The 21743-nt window shown below is 37.9% G+C and overlaps 1 protein-coding gene across 1 annotated transcript in view; it reads left to right on the top strand.

Annotated features, from left to right (window-relative positions):
* The window catches only part of Usp20-33 (Ubiquitin specific protease 20/33), a 348425-nt gene that overhangs the window by 70700 nt on the left and 255982 nt on the right, over positions 1–21743 (top strand). Inside the window, exon 3 of the mRNA XM_067150436.2 lies at positions 9947–10066. Within this exon, the coding sequence (XP_067006537.1) occupies positions 9947–10066 (120 nt within the window). The remainder of the gene's footprint in view (positions 1–9946; positions 10067–21743) is intronic.

Below are 21743 nucleotides of genomic sequence, written 5' to 3'. Positions count from 1 at the left end.
ACCTTTAATTGTTCCCCTTTCAATCACACATGTTTGTAGGATCTTTTTGTGATTGTCTTAATCAGTTTTCTGGAGTAAACATGCCGTTACGCCCTGAACAAACTGTGAAAGTTGTTGCTTTGGTAGAAGATGGTTGCCGCATGTATTAGTACATTACGTTGCAGGAGTGTTCAGGGCTACACTTACACGATTTCCAGAACCGTACGAAGGTACAGAGAAACTGAAGGTTTTGCAAGGAGACCAGGATCAGGCCTGAGAAGAGCAACATCGGAGAGAGATGATTGCATGTAGGATGCTAAAGGGTTTATTGTCACACCTATTCAATACATTATAAATTTTTAAACACTTAGGAATTTATTATTATTTCCTATTGAGACATGTTTTACCCTTCTTTGAGGGCATCATCAGTCAAAGCACCTCCTCAAGGTACAAATCAGGCACCTGATTGGTAGTTAAATTGCAAACACTAAGATACAAACTTAACATGGTACAATGGGAAAGTCAAGAAAAAAGAAAAACATGTTCAGTGATGATACAGTTAAACAATATATGTTTATAGACACAGTAGTCGGCACCAATGCGTAAAATCACAAGGTATTAAGCAGAGTCCAGCAGTGGTGATGACTGCTTCTTACAACTTCAAGTTCTCTGCAACTGTCACACCACCGGCGTTGAAGCATGAAATAGTCTCCACCAAGTTTGAGGGGTCAATGTTAGTGAGAGAACCGTTTGAAGAAGACTGGAAGAAGCCAATCTTAAGTCCAAAAGATCTGCTACAGGTCCGGAACTCACCTGAGAGCATTGAACAGCTCGACTGCATTTCTCAAGGGAACATCTTGGCTGGACAGTACAACAATAGGATCAAGTGCTGCTGTCGCGATTTGGCCTCAATCACCTGACAAAAGAGGGAGAGAGTGTCTGGAGAAGATATTCCCCTTGCACATTCTCATTCAGGATGCCTTTTCAGGATGGTTCTGTAATGGTGTGGGCAGGAATCAATACAGCTGCAAGGACGGATTTGGTCTTCGTGGAGAATGGAGCTTTACCGCAAATCGTTAGGTGGAGGAAATCCTTCTGGAGCATGTTATGCCTTTCGCTCCATTTATTGGTGATGGTTTTACACTAATGCACGACAATGCATGCCCACATGTTGCAAGAATTGTGTTGGAGTTCTTGAATGAAACGGGAATTCGTGCTATAGCCAGGCCTGCTCTAAGTCCTAATTTGCAATCTACTGAGCACGTTTGGGACCAGCTGGGGAGAAGAGCCCGTCACCACTATCCAGAGGACCTACGGAACACCCTCCTGGAAGAATGGGAGAAGATTCCTCAACATGACATTACCGCATTAATCAGGATAGGTTGAATGCCGCCATTGGTGCAGGAGGTGGAAATACACGTTTTTGAAGATGCAAACAGAGGTCCCTGAGATGGTTTCTGAGGTCTGTGAAGTGTATAACATCAAAACAGAAGTGCATTACTTTTATGACCTTACTCAATATTTCCTTGAAATGTGCATCCCTGGCTTAATCTGTTCAATTTGTTTATAATCGTCTTTTCTTTTCATTATTAGACACTTAGATCGGACCATACCACAATATTCTATCATAAGATAGTGGATTAGATTCATAAAAGTGTCATAAATTAAAAATATATTTCAGTTTTGAAAGAAATTGAAGTGTTGCATTTTTTGTGCAACTCAGTGTATAATATCCTGTCCATCCCTTTATAATGTTTAATGTTTTAATTGCAGTTTGTTTGAAAATGTGTACTTTCACAGTGGACATGAGTATCCTCTATGCTGTCAAAACCACCATACTTTCCATAAACACACAGCCTAGCGTCAGTCCTGGTCATACATCCCGTCGTATCCTGCACTCAAGCCTGTATAAATTATCCCATCCTATTTTCTGCACTAGCCCTCTCTCTCTGAGGCTGTCCCATCCTGCCTCCATGAAATAGCAGGCTGTTTCAGGACAATCCATCCTGCAATGTAACCAGGCAGGACACAGGACTTGCCTTGCAACGCAGACTGCTATTATGCACTCACTTATTGAAGATCATTTCACTGATCTTCATTTTGTGTTACAAAAGATAGACTAGATAGCAGATCGAGTGTATATTGCATCCCATTTGTTTGTACAGATAAGGGGCCATTGTTTATAAAATGTCATTTTCAAAATGTAATATTCCAGAATTTAGGCCTCCCTATTGGTATCCTTACCTTGTAGTGGTGGGGCTTGCATGGTTAATTGATCCTGAGAGTTATGCCAGCAGTAGCTTAGCTATTGGTAGGGCCTCCCAAGCCAGAAAGGTCAAAGGTTATCCAGACTGTATGGGATACCCTGGTCCTCCAGGATGGGTGTTGGGCTACCCCCACACCACAAAAATCATATTCAGAAACCTAATCACAGAGAGAGCTGGGCTGTCTTAAAGATACAATGGCCTGTGCATATTAAGGGGTAAAGATTTTGGAATTGGGGAAATGGAATGTGAGAAGTATCTTCCGAACTGGAGCCAGCAGAAAATTGGAGGAAGTAGTGGTGGTGGTACATAATGGAGGTAGTAGCACTGTAAGGAGATAAGATGGAAGTAAATAGAACTAGTAGAACTAGTATGAATAGTGGGGAAGGAGAAAATACACTGCCTGAAAAAAAAATGAAAAAACACAACACAGAAGGGAAGGAGGAAACAAAATGAAACTTCACATGTTGAGAGGGTATTGATGTAATTTCAGTGATTACAAAATTGAGTCAAATCTACAAAGAACTTGGCAGTACGAGCCCATTTTTCTGTATGACGCACCTGCTCTGGCCTGGATGCATGCATTTAATCAGTTGGGATTGGTGTCATAAAGCTGTTGTATCCTCTCCTGACTCAAGCTAGCCCACAACTGTTGTAACTGGGCCTTGGTATTCTGGATGCTGGCACTGGGATGGAGTAGATGTCTGAGCTGGTCCCACACGTGTTCTATCAGGGACAGATCTGGGGATCTTGCTGGCCGCAGGACATCATGCAGACAGTTCATAGAGACACATGCCGTGTGTGGACGAGCATTTTCCTGTTCAAAAATGCCACCACGATACTGTCGCACGAGAGAATACATGAGGATGCAGTACGTCCGTGACATATCGTTATGCCATCAGAGTTCCCTCAATCACTATCATTCGTGATCTGAAGTCGTACCCGATGGCTCCCCACACCATGATGCCAGGAGTAACACTGCTGTGCCTCTCCAAAACATTGGAAGAATGGGACCTCTTCCCAGGTCACCTCCATACTCGCAGATTATGGTCATCTGGAGTAGTGCAGAACCGCGATTCATCGCTGAACACAATACAACGCCATTCATGAGCAGTCCCGGCTTCCTGGTCAAGGCACCACTCCAAACGCAGCTGTTTGTGTTGTGGTGTTAATGGGAGCCTACGCATGAGACGGTTGCTGCTGCTGCTGCTGCTGCTGCTGCTGCTAGTCTCTGATCATTGGTGCGGAATGACACAGAATGTTGCAGGGAGTCCATTACTTGTTTTCAGATGGCAGGCGCAGATGTGAAGGGATTACGATGTGCTTGGTGCACAATACGGCGATTCTCCCTTGTGGTAGTCAGACTTGGTCGACCAGAAATGTGACGACTAGTATGCCTGCCCTCATGGTCCCATGGGCTGCGGTGAGAATTGATGTTAGAATTGAACTTTTTGTTCAAGGTACTTGCAGAGATTTGACAAGGCTGTAATCTTTCACCTTTGTTGTTCATAGTTCTCATGGATCATCTACTAAAAAGTATAAAGTGGCAGGGAGGGATTCAGTTAGGTGGAAATGTAGTAAGCAGTTTGGCCTATGCTGACGACTAAGTCTTAATGGCAGATTGTGCTGAAAGCTTGCAGTCTAATATCTTGGAACTTGAAAGTACAGTAGGTGCAATGAGTATAATATGAAAACCTTTCCGAAACTAAAGCGATGTCAGTAGGTAAGAAGCGTAGGAGAGTTAAACGTCAGGGTGGGATACAAAGCTGGAATAGCTAGACCCTTTCAAGTATTTGTGATATATATTCTCGCAGGTTGGTAGTATAGTAAATGAGATTAAATGAAAGTGCAGCAAAGCTAATGCAGTGAGTTTGTAGTTGTGATCAACAGTATTCTGTAAGAAAGAAGTCTGCTCCCAGAAAAAACTATCTTTACACCGTCTGTTTATGAACAGACTTTGCTTTATGGCAGTGAAAGCTCTGTGGACGCAGGCTATCTCATTCATAAGTTAGAAGTAACAGACATGAAAGTAGCAAGAATGATCGCTGGTACAAACAGGTGGGAACAATGGCAGAAGTGTACTCGGAATGAGGAGGTAAAGGTTAAATTTGGAGTAGTGAACTCGATTGATGAAGCTGTACACATAAACTGGCTTTGTTGGTGGGGTTTTCTGAAGCAAATGGAGAAGAAAAATGGACTCTGTCATGAAGAGTAAGAGAACAAGAGGGAGACCTAGAAGATGATGGCTAGATTCAGTTTCTAATGATTTAAAGATAAGAGATTTCAGAGCTTGTTACAAATAGAGGATTGTGGTGGAGCTTAGTAAATTCACAGAGGCTTGCAGACAGATTGCTGAAAGGCATAACAGTCTATAATCGAGATGTATTTATTGTTTCTTTAAACAAGGATCAAACCGGTCCTAATGTACAGTAATGAGTCATGGGTACTGTCTGAGGCTATGGAGAATAAATGAATGTCTGGGAAAGAGAACTGCTGAGGTAGATATTTGGTCTGGTGAAAGGAGAGACATAGAGGATTAGAACCAACGAAGAAATAAGACCTTTGTATTAAGAACGCAGCATGGTAGCGTCGGTCAAAATGAGAAGAATAAGATGGTTAGGGCATGTGCAACAGATGGAAGGAGGAAGATACCCAAGGAATGCTCTAACAGGACATCCTTGTGATAGAAGAATGCGATGGCTATATAATGTGGAGGCAGGCTTGAGAGTTATTGGAGTGAGGGGATAGACATGCAGAAGATTAAATCGACTGGAATTCTGTGATCAAGGAGGCCAGTGTCCTCAGAGGACCATAATGCCATGAGGTAAGGAGGTAACCAGAAATTAGAAATCCTGCTGCATCCAGTTCTTTTTTTCTATTTTGTGTTTTCTTCCTCTGATGGATGTTTTTTAACCCATTAACGCCTTTATAGACCTACTAGCTGATGTACCCGTGCTTTGCTACGGAATTTCAGAAGACTGTCTTTGTAGTTTTCCCATCTGAAGTCAACATAGGTCATTGCAATGATATCTGTAAGAAAGTAGCGATTAAAAGGCATGTTATCATATAAACTACTCGATCAAATGAAAACCACGCATTTTCTCACTTTTAACGAACAGTACTACGGTACCGATCTAACAGTTCAATGTTCCAGTGCTAATGACCAGGCCACAGACAGCAGCGAACCCTCCTCTGCCATTATTCCGTTAAATGTGCACACTGCTCATTCCAATCAGTGCCTCAGAGTAGGGATTGAATAGCTGGAATGCTATGATGAACCAGTGTGTTACGTACCAGTAGTATCAGAAAATTTATGAACCAGAGGAATGGCATGCTGAAGAAGAGAGAGACTGACCTCGATAGTTGCAGTAGCTTAAATGTGGCCAGTATCCAGTATTCGGTAGATAGTGGGTTCGAGCCTCACCGTCGGCAGCCCTGAAGATGGTTTTCCATGGTTTCCCATATTCGCACCAGGAAAATGCTGGGGCTGTACTTTAATTAAGGCCATGGCCACTTTCTTCCCACTCCTAGCCCTTTCCTGTCCCATCGTCGCCATAAGACCTATTTGTGTTGGTGCAGCATAAGGCAACTTGTTTTTAAAAAAAAGGAGTGATCTAACTCCACAGCTACTTTCCATCAGTATTCAGGCAGGCTGTTACACCCGGTACGCAGCAGTAACCCCATCTATCGGAAAAGAGTGGCAGCAGAAGACACAAAGCACATCACAACAAACAATGGTCAATGTTATTGTTGACCAATTTTATGAGCTTTCTATATTGTTGGCCTTAACATTTAGTGTTTTTCCGACTGTGATTTTAGGGCATATTATAAAATTATTTATAGCGTAGGCTGTGGTTCCTTATTCCCCGACTTTACATACCAATTTTCATTAAATTCTGTTTACCCATTTTCTCGTGACTCGGCGCTGATATGGACTTAACAGCAAAAATCCAAATTCATGAATATCTCTGTTATCATTAGTCGTACGGTAATAGTTTATAAGACTTAAATGATCGGAAATTTATTAATACTATATAACTTTAGTTATGTCGTATTTATAGATAGGACCACTAATATCATACTTAAATTTTTGAGAATTAAATTTTAGGCCTTCCCCTAAACTACCATTTCACTCAGCGTGAACGAAATTATTTATGGCCTAGATTGTAGCAACTTATTCCCCGACTTTATGTATCGATTTTCATTAAATTCTCTTCAGCCGTCTTCTCGTGATGCGCGTACATAAAGACAGAAATTACGGAAAATTAAAAAGTGCATTTCCTTGTTACTATGCACATGACCAATGCAGAAATAGCATTCTTTTTACATTCTGAGCAATGTACAGACAAAACTCTTATTTTATACATATTATAGATTTATAGACCTCTGCAGGTATCGCTTTTTTACTCAAGTCACATGAATTCTCAAAAGACTATTTAAATGTATATGTCATCAACAATGTTATCCAGTTGCATAAACATATTATCATCTTTCAGAAAGTAGAATAATGTGTATCTTATTAATTCGCAATTGTAAGGTGCAAATGACTGCAACGCATGGGGGAAAAAACCATTATTTTTTTTCTTATTATATTTCCCTCACTATTTTCTGTGATATAGTAAATATGTCAATTAAGGTTCTTATTATTACATCACACAAAGAAACTGCAGCTGTAAACAATTCTAATACTGACAATATGAGCTAGCAGATAAGCAATCTGTTTATAGACTACTGGGCGCTTGTGTTATCCTGACGTCGGCACATGGAAATCTTCGCGTGGTGGGATAACTAAGGACATTATGACAATGTTGCCTGTAAGCAAGCATCTGCTGCATGTATTATTTGCTTTCTGCAGGATTTCTTGTTTGAAATAAAGGTTAAATGTGGTTCAACAGTGTTATGTGTTATTTGAAGAGAGGATAAATAACTCGTAAAATAAGTTGTATAGTTATTGAATTTCGTAATGTTTTACGGAGATAGTTTTGCAGTCTAAACAAACTCAAAACCAGAACGATAATAAATGAAGTTAGTTAGTTAGTTATTTCTTTCTTTCTTTTCTTTCTTTTCAGATTACATTCAGATTTTTGGCATATAGTAATTATGATCTAGTATACGAAGCAGTTACACTTGAAACACTGGTTATTGTAAGTGATGATATCTTTGCCAATGAGATTGATTATGATTGTGATACTGTTGATGTTGTGGTACTACCTCCTGATCCACATAGTCTGACTGATGAAGATGAAGCATCTAGTGATGCAACAGGCATAGTAAATGTCACTGATGTTCACTTCTCAGAAGCCTGACTGACCAGAAACGACTTCTCCTGGGCCTGAAAAATCAGCTAAAAAATGAAAACTCTGCAACCTAACTGCAACATACGAAAAAATATGCACCCAAGTACACAAAAATTCTGCAAAATGACCATGCTTCAAATGGAAAGTGGGAAGAAATGAAAGAAAATTTGAAGAATTCCACGCCATTTGAGAACAAGAGAAAATTCTCAACTATACTGATATGTTTGAATTTATTGTTATAGAAACTGTATTGTATGGATCCTCATATAAGAATACTTTCGATTTCTCACTCGATCCTGATGATCTCTGAGTTTTCTTTGGCGTATTACTATTTTCCGAGTACCACAAACTTCTTTCAGAGAGGCACTACTGGTCAGAGGGGTCATATTTTGGGAATAAATTTGTGAAAACTGCCATGTCTTTAAATCATTACCTAAAAGTGAAGAGCGTTAGGCCACTTATATCTATGCTAAATGCTTCCTTCCAGCAATTTGGTATATTTTCAGAACACCTTGCCATAGATGAGATGATTGTAAAATATTACGGCCACAATTATCTCAAACAATTCATTCTAGTAAACCCTATCCGATTTGGTTACAAGCTGTGGTTCTTATGGGTACTGATACAAATTTGACTTATACAGTGTAAAAGATTCAATCGGAAGTGAAACCAATGACAGGAATGACTCGCCTATAGGCAGCAGAGTGGTGCTGAACATGTTGGATTGCATTCATAACTCTCATTCTCATGACGTCTATTTTGATAACCTTTTTTACCAGCACAGATCTTTTGCTCCACCGTCAAAATCTTGGTTTTCGGGCTACTGGTACTGTTAGAGAAAACAGATTTGGGAACTGTCTTCTCCAGGATACAAAATCATTGCGAAAATCAACACAGGGATCCTATGATTATATGTTTGACATCCAGGGTAAATTCCTTTTTGTGAAATGGAATGATGATAAATGTGTAACTGTTGCACCAAATTTTGATGTATTACAGCCAGTGGCTTCTGTAAGCAGGTGGAACAGAAGTGCAAGACAGAAGATCAGTGTTCAACACCACTAGTTATAAAGTACTACAGTAAGTGCATGGGTGGAGCGGACCTTCATGACTGGTTGGCAGGGAAATATGCTACTTCAATCCGTGGAAAAATAGTATACTGGGCCCAATCCGTGGAAAAATAGTGATACTGGGCCCTCTTCATAAGAATGCTGGACATGGTTGTAGGAAATGGTTGGATTGTCTATAGAGCAATACATGGACGAGATTCCCTGGACTTGCTTGCATTCAGGCGATGCTTGACAGTGCCTAAAGATGTTTTCAAACTGGAAGACCACTTTCGTCAGTTTGATTTGAGATTTGATGGAAAGGTCACTTTATAGCCTAACGTTCTTCAGACACATTGTCAGATGAAAGGCTGTATAGGCACGTCACTAACATTCTGCAAAAAGTGTGATGTGACACGCTGTCAAAAGATGTTTTAAACCATACCACAGTCGATAAAAAAACTGTTGACAACCGAAATTTGTTTTAGTAATTGTGTATTGACTTAAATATTCTGTAATTGCTTTAAGAAATGAAGTTTAAAACTTAAAAGACACAAAATAGCCATAAATTTATTTGTTCATCATTATAGTATAACATTAACGCCCAGTGGTCTATTTATAGACTGGGTGATTTTGGTCTACTGAGTGGGTGGAGAGGAGAACAAACAATATTGTTGACTTACTGTAGACTGAACTAATATATTTTATGTTTTTTAATGTTTTCAAAAAAAAAAATGTAAGTTTGGGCTTTAATGGGTTAAGTCACTGTTGTACAGTTGAACTTTAAACGTGTTGAAATTTTATTATTCTAGTTCCTTCTCCTATTTTTTGGATTAACCAAGATTACTCTTGTTGCATAGAACATTTAGGAACAGGTATATTACACACAATATCTTTTGGATTTTTTGCCATGTGAAAGAGGGAATTAAAATGTGACACTTAATATTTGATATACTGGGTATTGGAGCAAGTTTACTTCAGTTTACTACATTTCGAACTGCAGTTATTCAAAGCATATGATTTTGTAACTTTTTATTTGTTTCTCTAGTAGCCTTTTGAAATAAAAATTTTGATATTCTGAGTTCTGAAGGAAGTTGATTTACCTGTGTTTTTTTCTTTTTTCCCTTGACCCTTCATATCTGCTTGTTAACTATTTGGACAACTGTGTTACGAAACTTGAACATCCTTCAACGTGCTGTATTCTGTTATGTGGCTGACACTGTGTGTACTGCTGTTGTATTATGTCCTGTACGAAAATTGGCAGCTGCAGAGCTCGACTAAACTTAAGTAGCTTATTGCAGATTTTTGCTTAAGTAATTCTCCTTCGTGGTTAATCTATTGATATTGTTTGCTATTACAGATCTCCAAGTGCTCAGAATGTGACTCGCAGGGGCCAAATTTATGGCTGTGCTTACATCGTGGTTGTCTCAGGGTTGGATGTGGTGAAGCACACAATGATCACAGCACTGAGCATAACAAAGTAAGTTGTACATATACCATAAACTTTTATCCATTGCATTCTTTTTTTTTTTTTTTTTTTGCATTTTTTGTTATTCAGGTAATTCTACAAGAGACTTGAAATTACATGTGTGTTTCTTATGATGAGTGACTTCACTCAAGGAGGGAGACAGCAGTGTTTTCATTCTATACTGGAAAAAGTTATATTTACAAGATGTATAATTTGTGAAGAAGAGAGAGAATGTCTCACTTCAACGCCAGCTAACGCTCTTATTTCCTGGTAAATGTAAGTTTCACCCTACCCGGCATGCTGAGAGCATTCAGCGATGATGTTGATGATTGTCATTATATTTAAAGATAAAAATTTCATTGTTCCGTGTTGAAAATATTAACGTTAAAAATTAAATAATTGAAAAAGAGGTTCAACCTATTCAATACATAAAAGAAAGAAATGTAGTGATTACATTCTTATTTAATAGTGATTAGAAATGGGACCGGTTTCGACCCTAGTCCAGGTCATCGTCAGCCGTTCAAAACATAAAAAACAAGAAAAACAATGCATATGAAAAAGAATAAGTGAACTCTGGATCGGTATAAGATGAAATATAAATTGATGTTGGGGGTAGAATTTGTGAGTCACTTAAAATAAAACAGTACGTAATATTATGAATGGTAGTACGGCACACACAATGATAAGTAAAGTCTCTCAATGTTTATGAATAGTGGAGAACGGTCAAATGGGTCAGTTTTTACACTCTGTCAGGTACAAAGTCACAACACTATCGAACAACATATGAAGATCCATAAATATTTTGAAGTCGCAGACAATAGTGTTGTGACTTTGTACCTGACAGAGTGTAAAAACTGACCCATTTGACCGTTCTCTACTATTCATAAACATTGAGAGACTTTACTTATCATTGCGTGTGCCGTACTACCATTCATAATATTACGTACTGTTTTATTTTAAGTGACTCACAATTTCTACCCCCATCATCAATTTATATTTCATCTTATACCGATCCAGAGTTCACTTATTCTTTTTCATATGCATTGTTTTTCTTGTTTTTTATGTTTTGAACGGCTGATGATGACCTGGACTAGGGTCGAAACCGGTCCCATTTCTAATCACTATTAAATAAGAATGTAATCACTACATTTCTTTCTCTTATGTATTGAATAGGTTGAACCTCTTTTTCAATTATTTAATTTTTAACGTTAAGTCATTATATGCGTTAAAATTTTACCTTACTCGCGAGTAACTCCATAGAATTTGAATGTAGGAACTGTGTCACTTTCTGCAACTAGAAAGTTACCAGTATACTTCATTTCTGCAATTAAACAATTGAAATGATTTTTTAAACTTATAAACAGTGAAATAGCTAAAGTAAAGCCTCATTAAAATGAACTCACCTAAAACAAACACTTCGTTATCATGAACAAAATTTTGGTTCTCTCAGGGAATGGATTATTTCTTATGGAAGTTCTCCTCGATTAACATGAATTTCAGTTACCTCGAACACCTTCTATAGTCCTGCATCATTATATTATATCTCACTTAACGCAAACCACCAATGCTATTCATTGTGTTTTTAAGTTGTTTCTCTGTTAGGAATTCAAGAAATGTACACAATTTAAAGTGGTTAACCATAGTTTATTTGGATGCTAATCTAAGATTACTTGGGTTAACATTGATGTTTCTTTGTGCGATAAAATAGACAATCATGAACGTCACCGAGCCAATAGTAAACTCAAATTCTTAGCCTACAAATTCATTTCAATAACGTGCAGATTAAATTTAAGGAAGCAACACTATTGAATATCAACAGCTGTTATTGTTTGAGATTGCAATAGTGATGAGGACGATGTAAATCTGCCTAGCTGCTATAAAATTTTAGTTGCTTTGAATAATGTAGAATGTTTTGCTGCAACATCCGAAGAGAGAGAGAGAGAGAGAGAGAGAGAGAGAGAGAGAGATTGCTACTCGCCATCAATTTGGTGTATATCCATTTTGTTCGTGCTTTGAAAGGCTTGTTAATGCACACATCAAGTCATTGAAGTACAGATATGAATCCTCCACATATGATCACTTGATCTGTGTCCTCTCAATGCAGGCATGCTTTGACTTCATCTTTTGTGTGCCTGTGAAAACTGTCCATCACAATTGTGCTGTTGAAGTTTAGCAATGCCCCCTGTTGATTTTTTTTTTTTTTTTGAATCGAGTACATCCATCCAGTTCTTTTCGTGGGCCTTGACTGTTACGCTAGCTACACTGATTTTTGTCCGAGTTTTGTGTTTTAAAGTTATCTATGGTGGCAGTTTATTCCTGTCAGCTGTGACGCACAACATAGCTGTGCAGTGAAACTTCTCACAGCCTGTCTTTGCAGAGATGCACTTCTCTCCTTTCTTTTCAACCATTGTGTCCAATGGCATTTTTTGAAGTAAACTGGAGTCTGCCAATTTGCCCAAGTTGATAATTTCACTGCCGCAGATTGATGATGTAACTACGGACTTTTAATTTTTCTCTTCGTACACATCTGGCATCCATTCACAAATGTTCATTCTTATTGATGAAAATTTCTGTCAACTTCGAGTGGCTCTGAAGTCCTTAATTTTCATTTCCTTCACTATAGCTTATGCTTTTAGCTTACACATTCCTGTGGAAAGCACAATCCACATTGTTGTTTCTCCTTGATGTATTCACACTATTTTTTTTTTTTTTTTTTTTTTTTTTCCACTTCCACATGGAAAGATCTGCAGCTACTAGTGATTTTCCACAAAAGAGCTTACGTTGCCAGTCGCATATGTATTTCTTGCTAACATCATATTTGCTACCTTCAGCTATGTTCCCTTATTTTTTGGCTTTTGCAATTACAATATACACGCAAGTAATCCCTTCACCGACATAGGAGGGATGATTTTAATTTGTTTTTTGTTGGTATGTATAGCTTTGTTAAATATTTATATTGAATACCATAAAAACTTAAGTACAATAAGTTATAATTTTATGAAACCACTCATCACACCATAATCTTCATTAGTATAGTCCAGTGACATTTCAAAATATCCCAGTTTCTGATCTGCAGTACCAATTTGCGAGAGTAAATACACATATCTCTGGTGCCAAACCATAACACATTTGTGGAAATTCACATTCTTTTCTTCATAATTGGCTGGGAGATGTGCAATGCTAGTTTTCCTACTATAGCATGTTATTTTACTCAGAATATAAGTGTGAGCCATTCACAGGTGGCCTTAAAACCTACAGGATCTTTCACTCAAATTGGGGTCGACCGGTGCAGCGCAGTGGGTAGATGGGTGAGCTGAAGGTCAGATCAATACATGACAAGTTGCTGAGCTTGGGGCCGGGAGAGCACCCGTATGAATTGCGTGTAAATAACAACCACACATAATAACTGATAATCAAAGTAAAATAATTTCTCACCTTGTCACAGAAGATGTTGAAAATGTCCTCCACCTGCATCTACACATTTCTGGCTTCATCTTAAGGAAATTTTCATTCATACGCATTAGTCCACAACCCATCCACACTGCCTGGTGCCTTTTCTTTTACTTTCCTGTCAAGTTCTTCCCACAAAAGTTCAATAGGTGACAGATTAAGGAGGCCAGAGCATTAATTCCAATTTTCCTTCAGCGTGTTTCCTTTCCAGATACTGCTTGCACAAATGAGAGGTGTGCTTAGGATCATTGTCCTGCTGTAGAACAAATCCTTCACCAATCAGCTTCATTCCAGATGGCACAGCATTGCGCGAAAGGATACGGTGGTATTGTTTCTTTTCGAGTATTCCTTCTACCTTCACCAAATCACCATCCTTATTATTTCCAAAACATCCCTCCTCCATGCTTCATAGACGGAATTATGCAGGATTCCATAACCCTTTCGCGGGGGCGGCGACGAACATATTGGCGACAGTTGGAACCATATTTTTCAAATTTAGATTCATCCGTTCAAAGCACCCTTTTCCATTGTTCAGCAGTCCAGTTAGCATGCATTTTGGCCCATTCTAGCCTTTTCTGTTTGCGTACAGTTTTCAACAATGTTTTCTGTGCTGCTACGCAACCAAACAATTCCGCCTCAAGCAGACGATTTTTCATTGTTGTCACAGACACAGGTTGTTCTCTTGTTTTATTTATCTCTGAGCAAGCATCTACCACTGTACGCCTTCTGTCACGCTTGCTGAGGATTAAAATAATAGGGTTATCTTCAATTTTAGAAGTCTTCCTTGGACGTCCACTGCGTGGTCGATCCTCATGACTACCGTTTCCTCCCTGCGTTTCACTGCTCTGTGAATGCTGCACTCTGAAATTCGCTTTTTCTGCAATTTTTCGGTTTGACCACCCAATTTCTTTTTAAGAACAAGCCTTGTCTCTGTTTTCTTTGGTTATATTAGCCTTCTTCCCCATATTCGATTGTTCGATGTGTGTTGTTAACGTAGTTATGCCCAGATGACAGTAATGTAGAAAATAAACAAATCTGGTACAGAGATTAACGTACAACTGCTTAGGATAACTTCTGTAGGCTGTCGACTTCCAAGACAGCGAGGAAACAAGGACAATCACGTGAGAGAGGCATGTTTATTACCTGGGAAAGGGCCGGAAGTTATCCAGGTAGAAGCAGGCAGTAAGAGCTGGGGACCATAAATCAGTCAACTTCTTTGAAAAGATAAAGTAAAATCTCACAATCTGCACTGAAATAGCTTTATGAACGTGCTGAAAGCATCCATACATAAGTAACAGAACTAAAGTATCGCTTATCATCACACAGAAAACAATTATTTAAGAAAATTATTAATTTCCGTAGGTGAGTCTAAACTTTCTGACGCTAGTGTATGTGTTTCTGGGACTTGTATTTTCTACCCAATGCTTACGTTTCAAAGTGATTGAAATATTTCACTGAACAACAGAGTGCTTACATTTCAAATTTACCATAATATTTCTTCGAATGATAGACTTCGAACATTGCATTAAAATCTAAGTTTTCATCGAGTGATTGAAATACTTTGACAAAGTATAACATAGTTGAGCTTAGGATTTCTTGAGTGACAGACGATTGAGATAGTACTTTGAACACTTCACTGAACTTGTATTTTAGCGAAGTAGAGTTTCTCACATCCTTCCTAAACATTCCGTAGGTTCTTAGCTATGAACAGTATATTTGAACTTGTGCTTCTGTAAATATTATTTAATTTTCGTGCAGTCAGACCAAGGACAGTCTATAAACAGACTAAACTCCATTTGTGTTACGATATAATTTGTGAGGAACTAAAGTGAATGAGACTAATTTCACAGGATGAATGTTTTCGTTATTGAAGTGATCACCTTCAGATTTGTAAGATAATCGTGTAAACTTACAATCAATCACCGAGTGATAAACTTTATTTTGCCATGTATCACATTATTTGTTTTACTTCCTAAGTCAGTTCCACTGACATTTGACAGTGCAAAGTTATACAATTATAAGATTTTCTGAGTGGCTATTCTGTGTTACGAATTCGATTCTATTTGACATTCGACTCAGTCTACTAACATTTCCAGAAGCAGGGGCGAGTTGCGTGTTCAATTTTAGTGACGTTCTACTGTATTCAATTTCTTTCAAGTGGTTAATTTCAGAGCACTAATCAGATTTTATTAACATTCTGTCGAGTGAAATTAATTAATTCATTAATTCTTTGAGTGCATGATCTATAAGTGTTGCAAATCATTCTGAGGCCATTTCTATAATCATTTTCATCTGTGCAAAAACTGTTCATATAACTCAAAAACACGTCCAGGGTGCGAGTGCAGAGTATATAAGCTCGAGCAGCGCTCATATCACATGAACTTCCAGACCATCCAGAATTTTTAGAACTTCCAGATCATCAGACCGTCTAGACTTCCACCGGAAGGCGTCCCAGGTTCGAGCGAGAAGAGCAGCCGCACCACAATGAACTTTGCCAGTTCAGGGCGAAGAGAAGGCATATCTATTATACTTCTGTACAGAGGTGATATGAAATTTGAACTTTTTTTTGTTAATAAATTCATCAGCTCTCTTTGAATTCCATTACTGTATACTTATTTCAAGCAAACCTCTCCCTCTCTGTAACACTCCAGATATGCACACGCCTTGCGTTGGTCTTACGCTCATCTAACCACCAAGTGCAAAACTTATGGTTACAATATATATATTGTACCAAGAAAAGTTCGTGGCTTTAGGGCATGAGAAGGACCTCAGGTAGTGGAAGTTTATTTTGGGGCCGATACAGAGCAGGATAGAATCGCAGGGTGAATAATAGATACATACATACATACATACATTATCATTATCATTATCATTATCATTATAGACTGTTATTTCTTTCAGCGTTCAGTCTGCAAGCCTCTGAGAATTTACTAAACGTCGCCACAATCCTCGATGGTTATACTTTTTCCAAATAATTTATTAATAATGTTGAATGATTCATCACCCTTCAATATTAATAGACTCAGATCTTTCATAGAAATCAAAAGTTTAAATGTAAATCCTCTTGAATTCAGTTCGAGAAAAATAAATATCACTGATCCTATAGTCTTTCTAACTTTTGTAAAAACACGAAGTGTCAGTTCTTCACCTTAAGCCTTTCTAAGTATTAATTCATGAAATGAACACACACTTATAATTGAAAATTGAAATAATTTAAATTTCTGTTGAAAGTTTCTTAGTTTGTTAGCCTTGAAATATAGAACACTTGAAAATCCTAGAGTTCTATGTAATATGAATATTAGGTTTTGAAAAATAAATTTATCATTAAAGATGAACTTTTGAGAAATGATGAAAAACTACGAAATATTGTTCACACAGCACTGAGAAAATCACTGTTCAAGATTGATAAGAAAAAGTCAGTCAGTTTGTGACTACTCACTTAGTAAAGAAAATTTGGCTTACAAATGTTGATGTGGAGAATGGGAGTCTGGAACATTCCGCGGAGTGCGGACGGAGACTTGAACTCGATGTTCCACGAAGAAACCACGTTGACGTCCCTCGATGGGTACCATAGATGAGATGATGTTTGAGGTAGCTGGATCTTGTAGAATTTCATCAAGATTTCCGCTGCTCATGGAGGTGATTTTAGCACACGGAAAGTTCAATTGGCGTGAGTAGTAATTACAGATGCTATCATTCACTGTCAAACACAGTTCAGTTCGTATTTTAATTTTATGACGTATAATGAATAATTACAGTCCTTGCTGCATAAAACACTATTTAAAATCGTCACTGAGAACGTCCATAAATACACAGTTCAAATACTTGAAAAAGCAACGTGAAATAATTCTCATCACAGTCTCTGATCAGTCTTTGAATCACTATCCTAGCAGATAACACTGATTTTCTGGTAGTGATAATATTATATTACCTTAGAAAAAGTTCTTAATATTCACCAAGTTTATCACTGGAGTAAGCTGTGTCCTAATGTGGCACGAACACTACGTAAATAAAGAGACACAGTTCAAGGATGTACTGTATTAGAAGAAATGAGTCCTAGAATAGTTAGAGTTATTGTACACGACAGTTTCTGTTTATTGTAGTAGTTCAATATTATGTGAAAGTAACTAAGTCCACACGTCATGTTCCAGTCTGTGAACATCAAATATTTGACTTCGTACTTCAATGATTTCACACGTGTTATATTTCGAAATGTCTGTGAATTATATCGTAGTCATGGCACGATAGACTAAGTACGGTGCGACGTCTTTTACGAGTGCGACGGCGATTGATTATCCCATGCGAAACGCGGCAGAAAGTACTATCTTCGAGACTGCACTGACAGACTGTACGAGGGTCAGTCTCCGCTTTGCCTCACTCACACACATACTGCTCTGCACCACTTGTCAGCCTTGACATAGTGGCATATATATCTGCGCCGGGAGGGGTGGTGTTCTGAATCATGTGACCGAGAGTGCTCAATCTTCTTAAATTTTATATTGCTATAACTAAAGAACTACTGGATAGATTGCTTTGAAATTTACAGGATTTACTTTTACGATGTCTGCTACAATTTAGCATTGGTCCTGTTCAAATCGGTTAAGGCGTTAAAAAGTTCACGAAAGAAAAATTCTGTCTAGAAATGTCTCTAGGGGAGGCAAGTTTCAAGCGGTAGGTGACGTCACTTGACCTCGCCTGGCTTGCTCTTGGAGTCTGGTACGTACTGGAATGTTCCTTCGCTCAGCTGTTCGCATGTCGGACGGAAATTGTATACTGAAATAAAGTTTTTTCAATTGATATGTGCCAGGGTCTAGGCCTTCCTGGTACAATAAATATATGTATATATATACTGAGAGCAAAGAACTATTTTTTTCGTGTTGGAAGCTTCCATACCTCCACTAGACCGAGAATAGTTTCTAGTACAAAAGTATTTTTGCTGTTCCTTCTCCTTGTTTAGATCTTGATCACATTTATAAACTGTACATACTCTGCATTGCTTGGACAGTACTTCTGTACTCATTCTCAAATTACCTGGGAGTCAACTGCAACACTCTGGCCACATGTATGCATTGCAGTAGTAGAAGATAGGAAAACTTAAAGGGTCCACCTTTTCAATACAAAAAATGTTATAGTTTATTTATAACATGTATTTGCACTTGGAACTAGTTTCGACGCTGTTTGGCGTCATCATCAGCCAAAATGTGGGAAATAGGCCAGCATGTAGGCATTTATATTACACAAGGCGTTACATTAAACAATACACATCTTACAAGGAGATAAAAACAGGGACGAATATAGAAACAAATGAATCGTTGAGAAGGCAAAAGTTATACATATTAAAAATAATCTTAACCACACATCTTGCAGTGCGAAAGTAATCTTCTTGAATGATTCCTGAATATAAAACACGCGCACACATTTCTGAAGAGCCAGCAGGCAGGACAAAGTAAAGTGAAACCTTAAGAGTTCTTCTGAGAAGAGTTCATCATTTTTTTTTTATGTTCCGACTAACTAATGAAGTCTCCCGTGAGTTCCTGATAAACATACACAACAGGAAATTCTCCTTCACTCTCAACAATAGCTATAAAGACCAACGGTAAATTTCATTTTAAATATTGTGCAGAGACGTGAAAGGATGAACTTGAACATGATATAACTCCTTCATTTAACCCAATTTTTTACACAAGGTATTACATTAAATAATACACATCTTACGAGGAGATAAAAAATGTGTGCGCGTGTGTTTTATATTCAGGAATCATTCAAGAAGATTACTTTCGCACTGCAAGATGTGTGGTTAAGGTTATTTTTAATATGTATAACTTTTGCCTTCTCAACGATTCATTTGTTTCTATATTCGTCCCTGTTTTTATCTCCTTGTAAGTAAGATGTGTATTGTTTAATGTAACGCCTTGTGTAATATAAATGCCTACATGCTGGCCTATTTCCCACATTTTGGCTGATGATGACGCCAAACAGCGTCGAAACTAGTTCCAAGTGCAAATGCATGTTATAAATAAACTATAACATTTTTTGTATTGAAAAGGTGGACCCTTTAAGTTTTCCTATCTTCCATTCTCAGTTCAATACGGACAAAAATGAAATTCTTAGGTTTAAATAAATTGCAGTAGTACTCGCATAAAAACATCAGTTGAGAAAACTCGATCAATTACTAGTTCAAATAACCTGTAACTAACATGTTAGAAATGTACAACATTTATACAGTCACCAGACTGAATCAACATATCATCCATCTTCTATATACCATTTGACCGTGAAACACAATTATGTGAGAAAACTGCAATACTAATGCCTATGTGTTATACATCAAAAGAGAAGTCTCCAACTCAGGATTACTAGAAAAATATTAATTTCATTAAGTCCTTTATTTACATAAAATAGTAATTTATTAAAATAATACGATGCTTAGGTCATGGTCGAGTAGATGTAGATAATTTGGTTCTGGAACAAGAAGAGGGTGTTGATGCTGATGAAATTGGAGACCTAATTTTGAGGTCAGATTTTGACAGAGCTGTGAGCGACCTAAATAGGAACAAGGCACCTGGAATTGATGACATTCCCTCTGAATTACTGACTGCCTTAGGAGAAACCAGCATTTAGGGCCGGTATTATAATAGAGGTTTAAACTGTTGGTTCAGTTTAAACTTTGGTTTATCTGTTAGTCGTGTATTATAAAACTTAATCTTAAGTTTAACCAGAGATTAATTTTTCTGCCACTCATCGACCGTTTAAACTGAAGTTTAAGAATACATAACCTTACAACATGGCGGAACGAATAGATCTCGAAGATATTTTTGAGGTGTTTGAAGAAATAATAAGTGATGACGAAGAAGTGGTTCAAATTATTGAACGACCACGGGCACTACGAGTTTTCCGAGCAAGGGGACGTCACTTTCATATGTGGAAAGAAAAATAGTTTTTAAATAGGTGTAGGTTTACAGAACAGACTGTCATAACCCTATTTCAGCAATTGGTGCTCGAATAAATCATACAACAAAAAGGTAAGAATGTAAAAATGACTTTTTGAACTGTTTGAATGTTGAAAGTGTAAATTTTAGAAAATAAAGTAACTTCATTCTGTTTCAGAAATCATGCTGTAGAACCCCTCAGGCAGCTACTAGTAGCATTGCGGTTTTATGCCTCCTGTAGTATGTTTATTAAAATGGAAGATTTCGGAAGAATTCATAAGGCCACTGTTTCACAGATTATATAAATATTTCTGTACTAATTGCACAAGCAATTCTATTTCCTTACAAGTAAAATTATGACAATGCTTATTGCTTTTATCCACCATTTTCCCTCTAAGAAGTAAACAAAACATTATCGATAGTCATCTTTTCTTGCAAGTCACTGCAAAACATTGACGGTCATCTTTTCTCGCAAGTCACTGCTACCAAGATCATGTATTTCCTTCTTCACCTCAGTTTAACTTAGGCAGGCCATTATAAGACTCAACATTGGTTTAAACTCAAGTTACAGTTGAAGTCAATCTTCAGTTTAAACCCTGATTATAATACTGGCCCTTAGTTTGTAAGATGTGTGAGACAGGTGAAGTCCCGTCCAATTTTCGGCAGAATGTTGTTATACCTATTCCCAAGATAGCCGGTGCTGACAGGTGTGCAAACTATCGCACTATTAGTTTAGTATCTCATGCCTACAAAATTTTAACACGTATTGTTTACAGAAGAATGGAAAAAGAAGTTGAAGCTGAGTTGGGAGAAGATCAGTTTGGCTTCAGAAGAAATGTAGGAACACATGAAGCAATCCTGACTTTACGTCTGATCGTAGAGGATCGAATCAAGAAGGATAAGCCCACGTACATGGCATTCGTAGATCTAGAAAAGGCATTCGATAATGTTGATTGGACCAAGCTATTTAAGATTCTGAAGGTGATAGGGATCAGATACCGAGAACGAAGACATTATCTACAATCTGTATAAAAATCAGTCTGCAGTGATAAGAATCGAGGGCTTTGAAAAAAAAAAAAAAAAAGCAGCAATCCAGAAAGGAGTGAGGCAAGGCTGCAGTTTGTCCCCCCTCCTTTTCAATGTTTACATAGAGCACGCAGTGAAGGAAATCAAAGAGGAATTTGGAAAGAGAATCACAATGCAAGGAGAGGAAATCATAACCTTGAGATTTGCCGATGATATTGTTATTTCATCTGAGACTGCAGAAGATCTTGAAGCTGCTGAATGGTATGGACAAAGTCTTGGGTAAG

This window comes from Anabrus simplex, chromosome 6 (assembly GCF_040414725.1).
Source record: "Anabrus simplex isolate iqAnaSimp1 chromosome 6, ASM4041472v1, whole genome shotgun sequence".
Taxonomy (NCBI): domain Eukaryota; kingdom Metazoa; phylum Arthropoda; class Insecta; order Orthoptera; family Tettigoniidae; genus Anabrus; species Anabrus simplex.
This window is presented reverse-complemented; position numbering and strand designations above follow the sequence as displayed.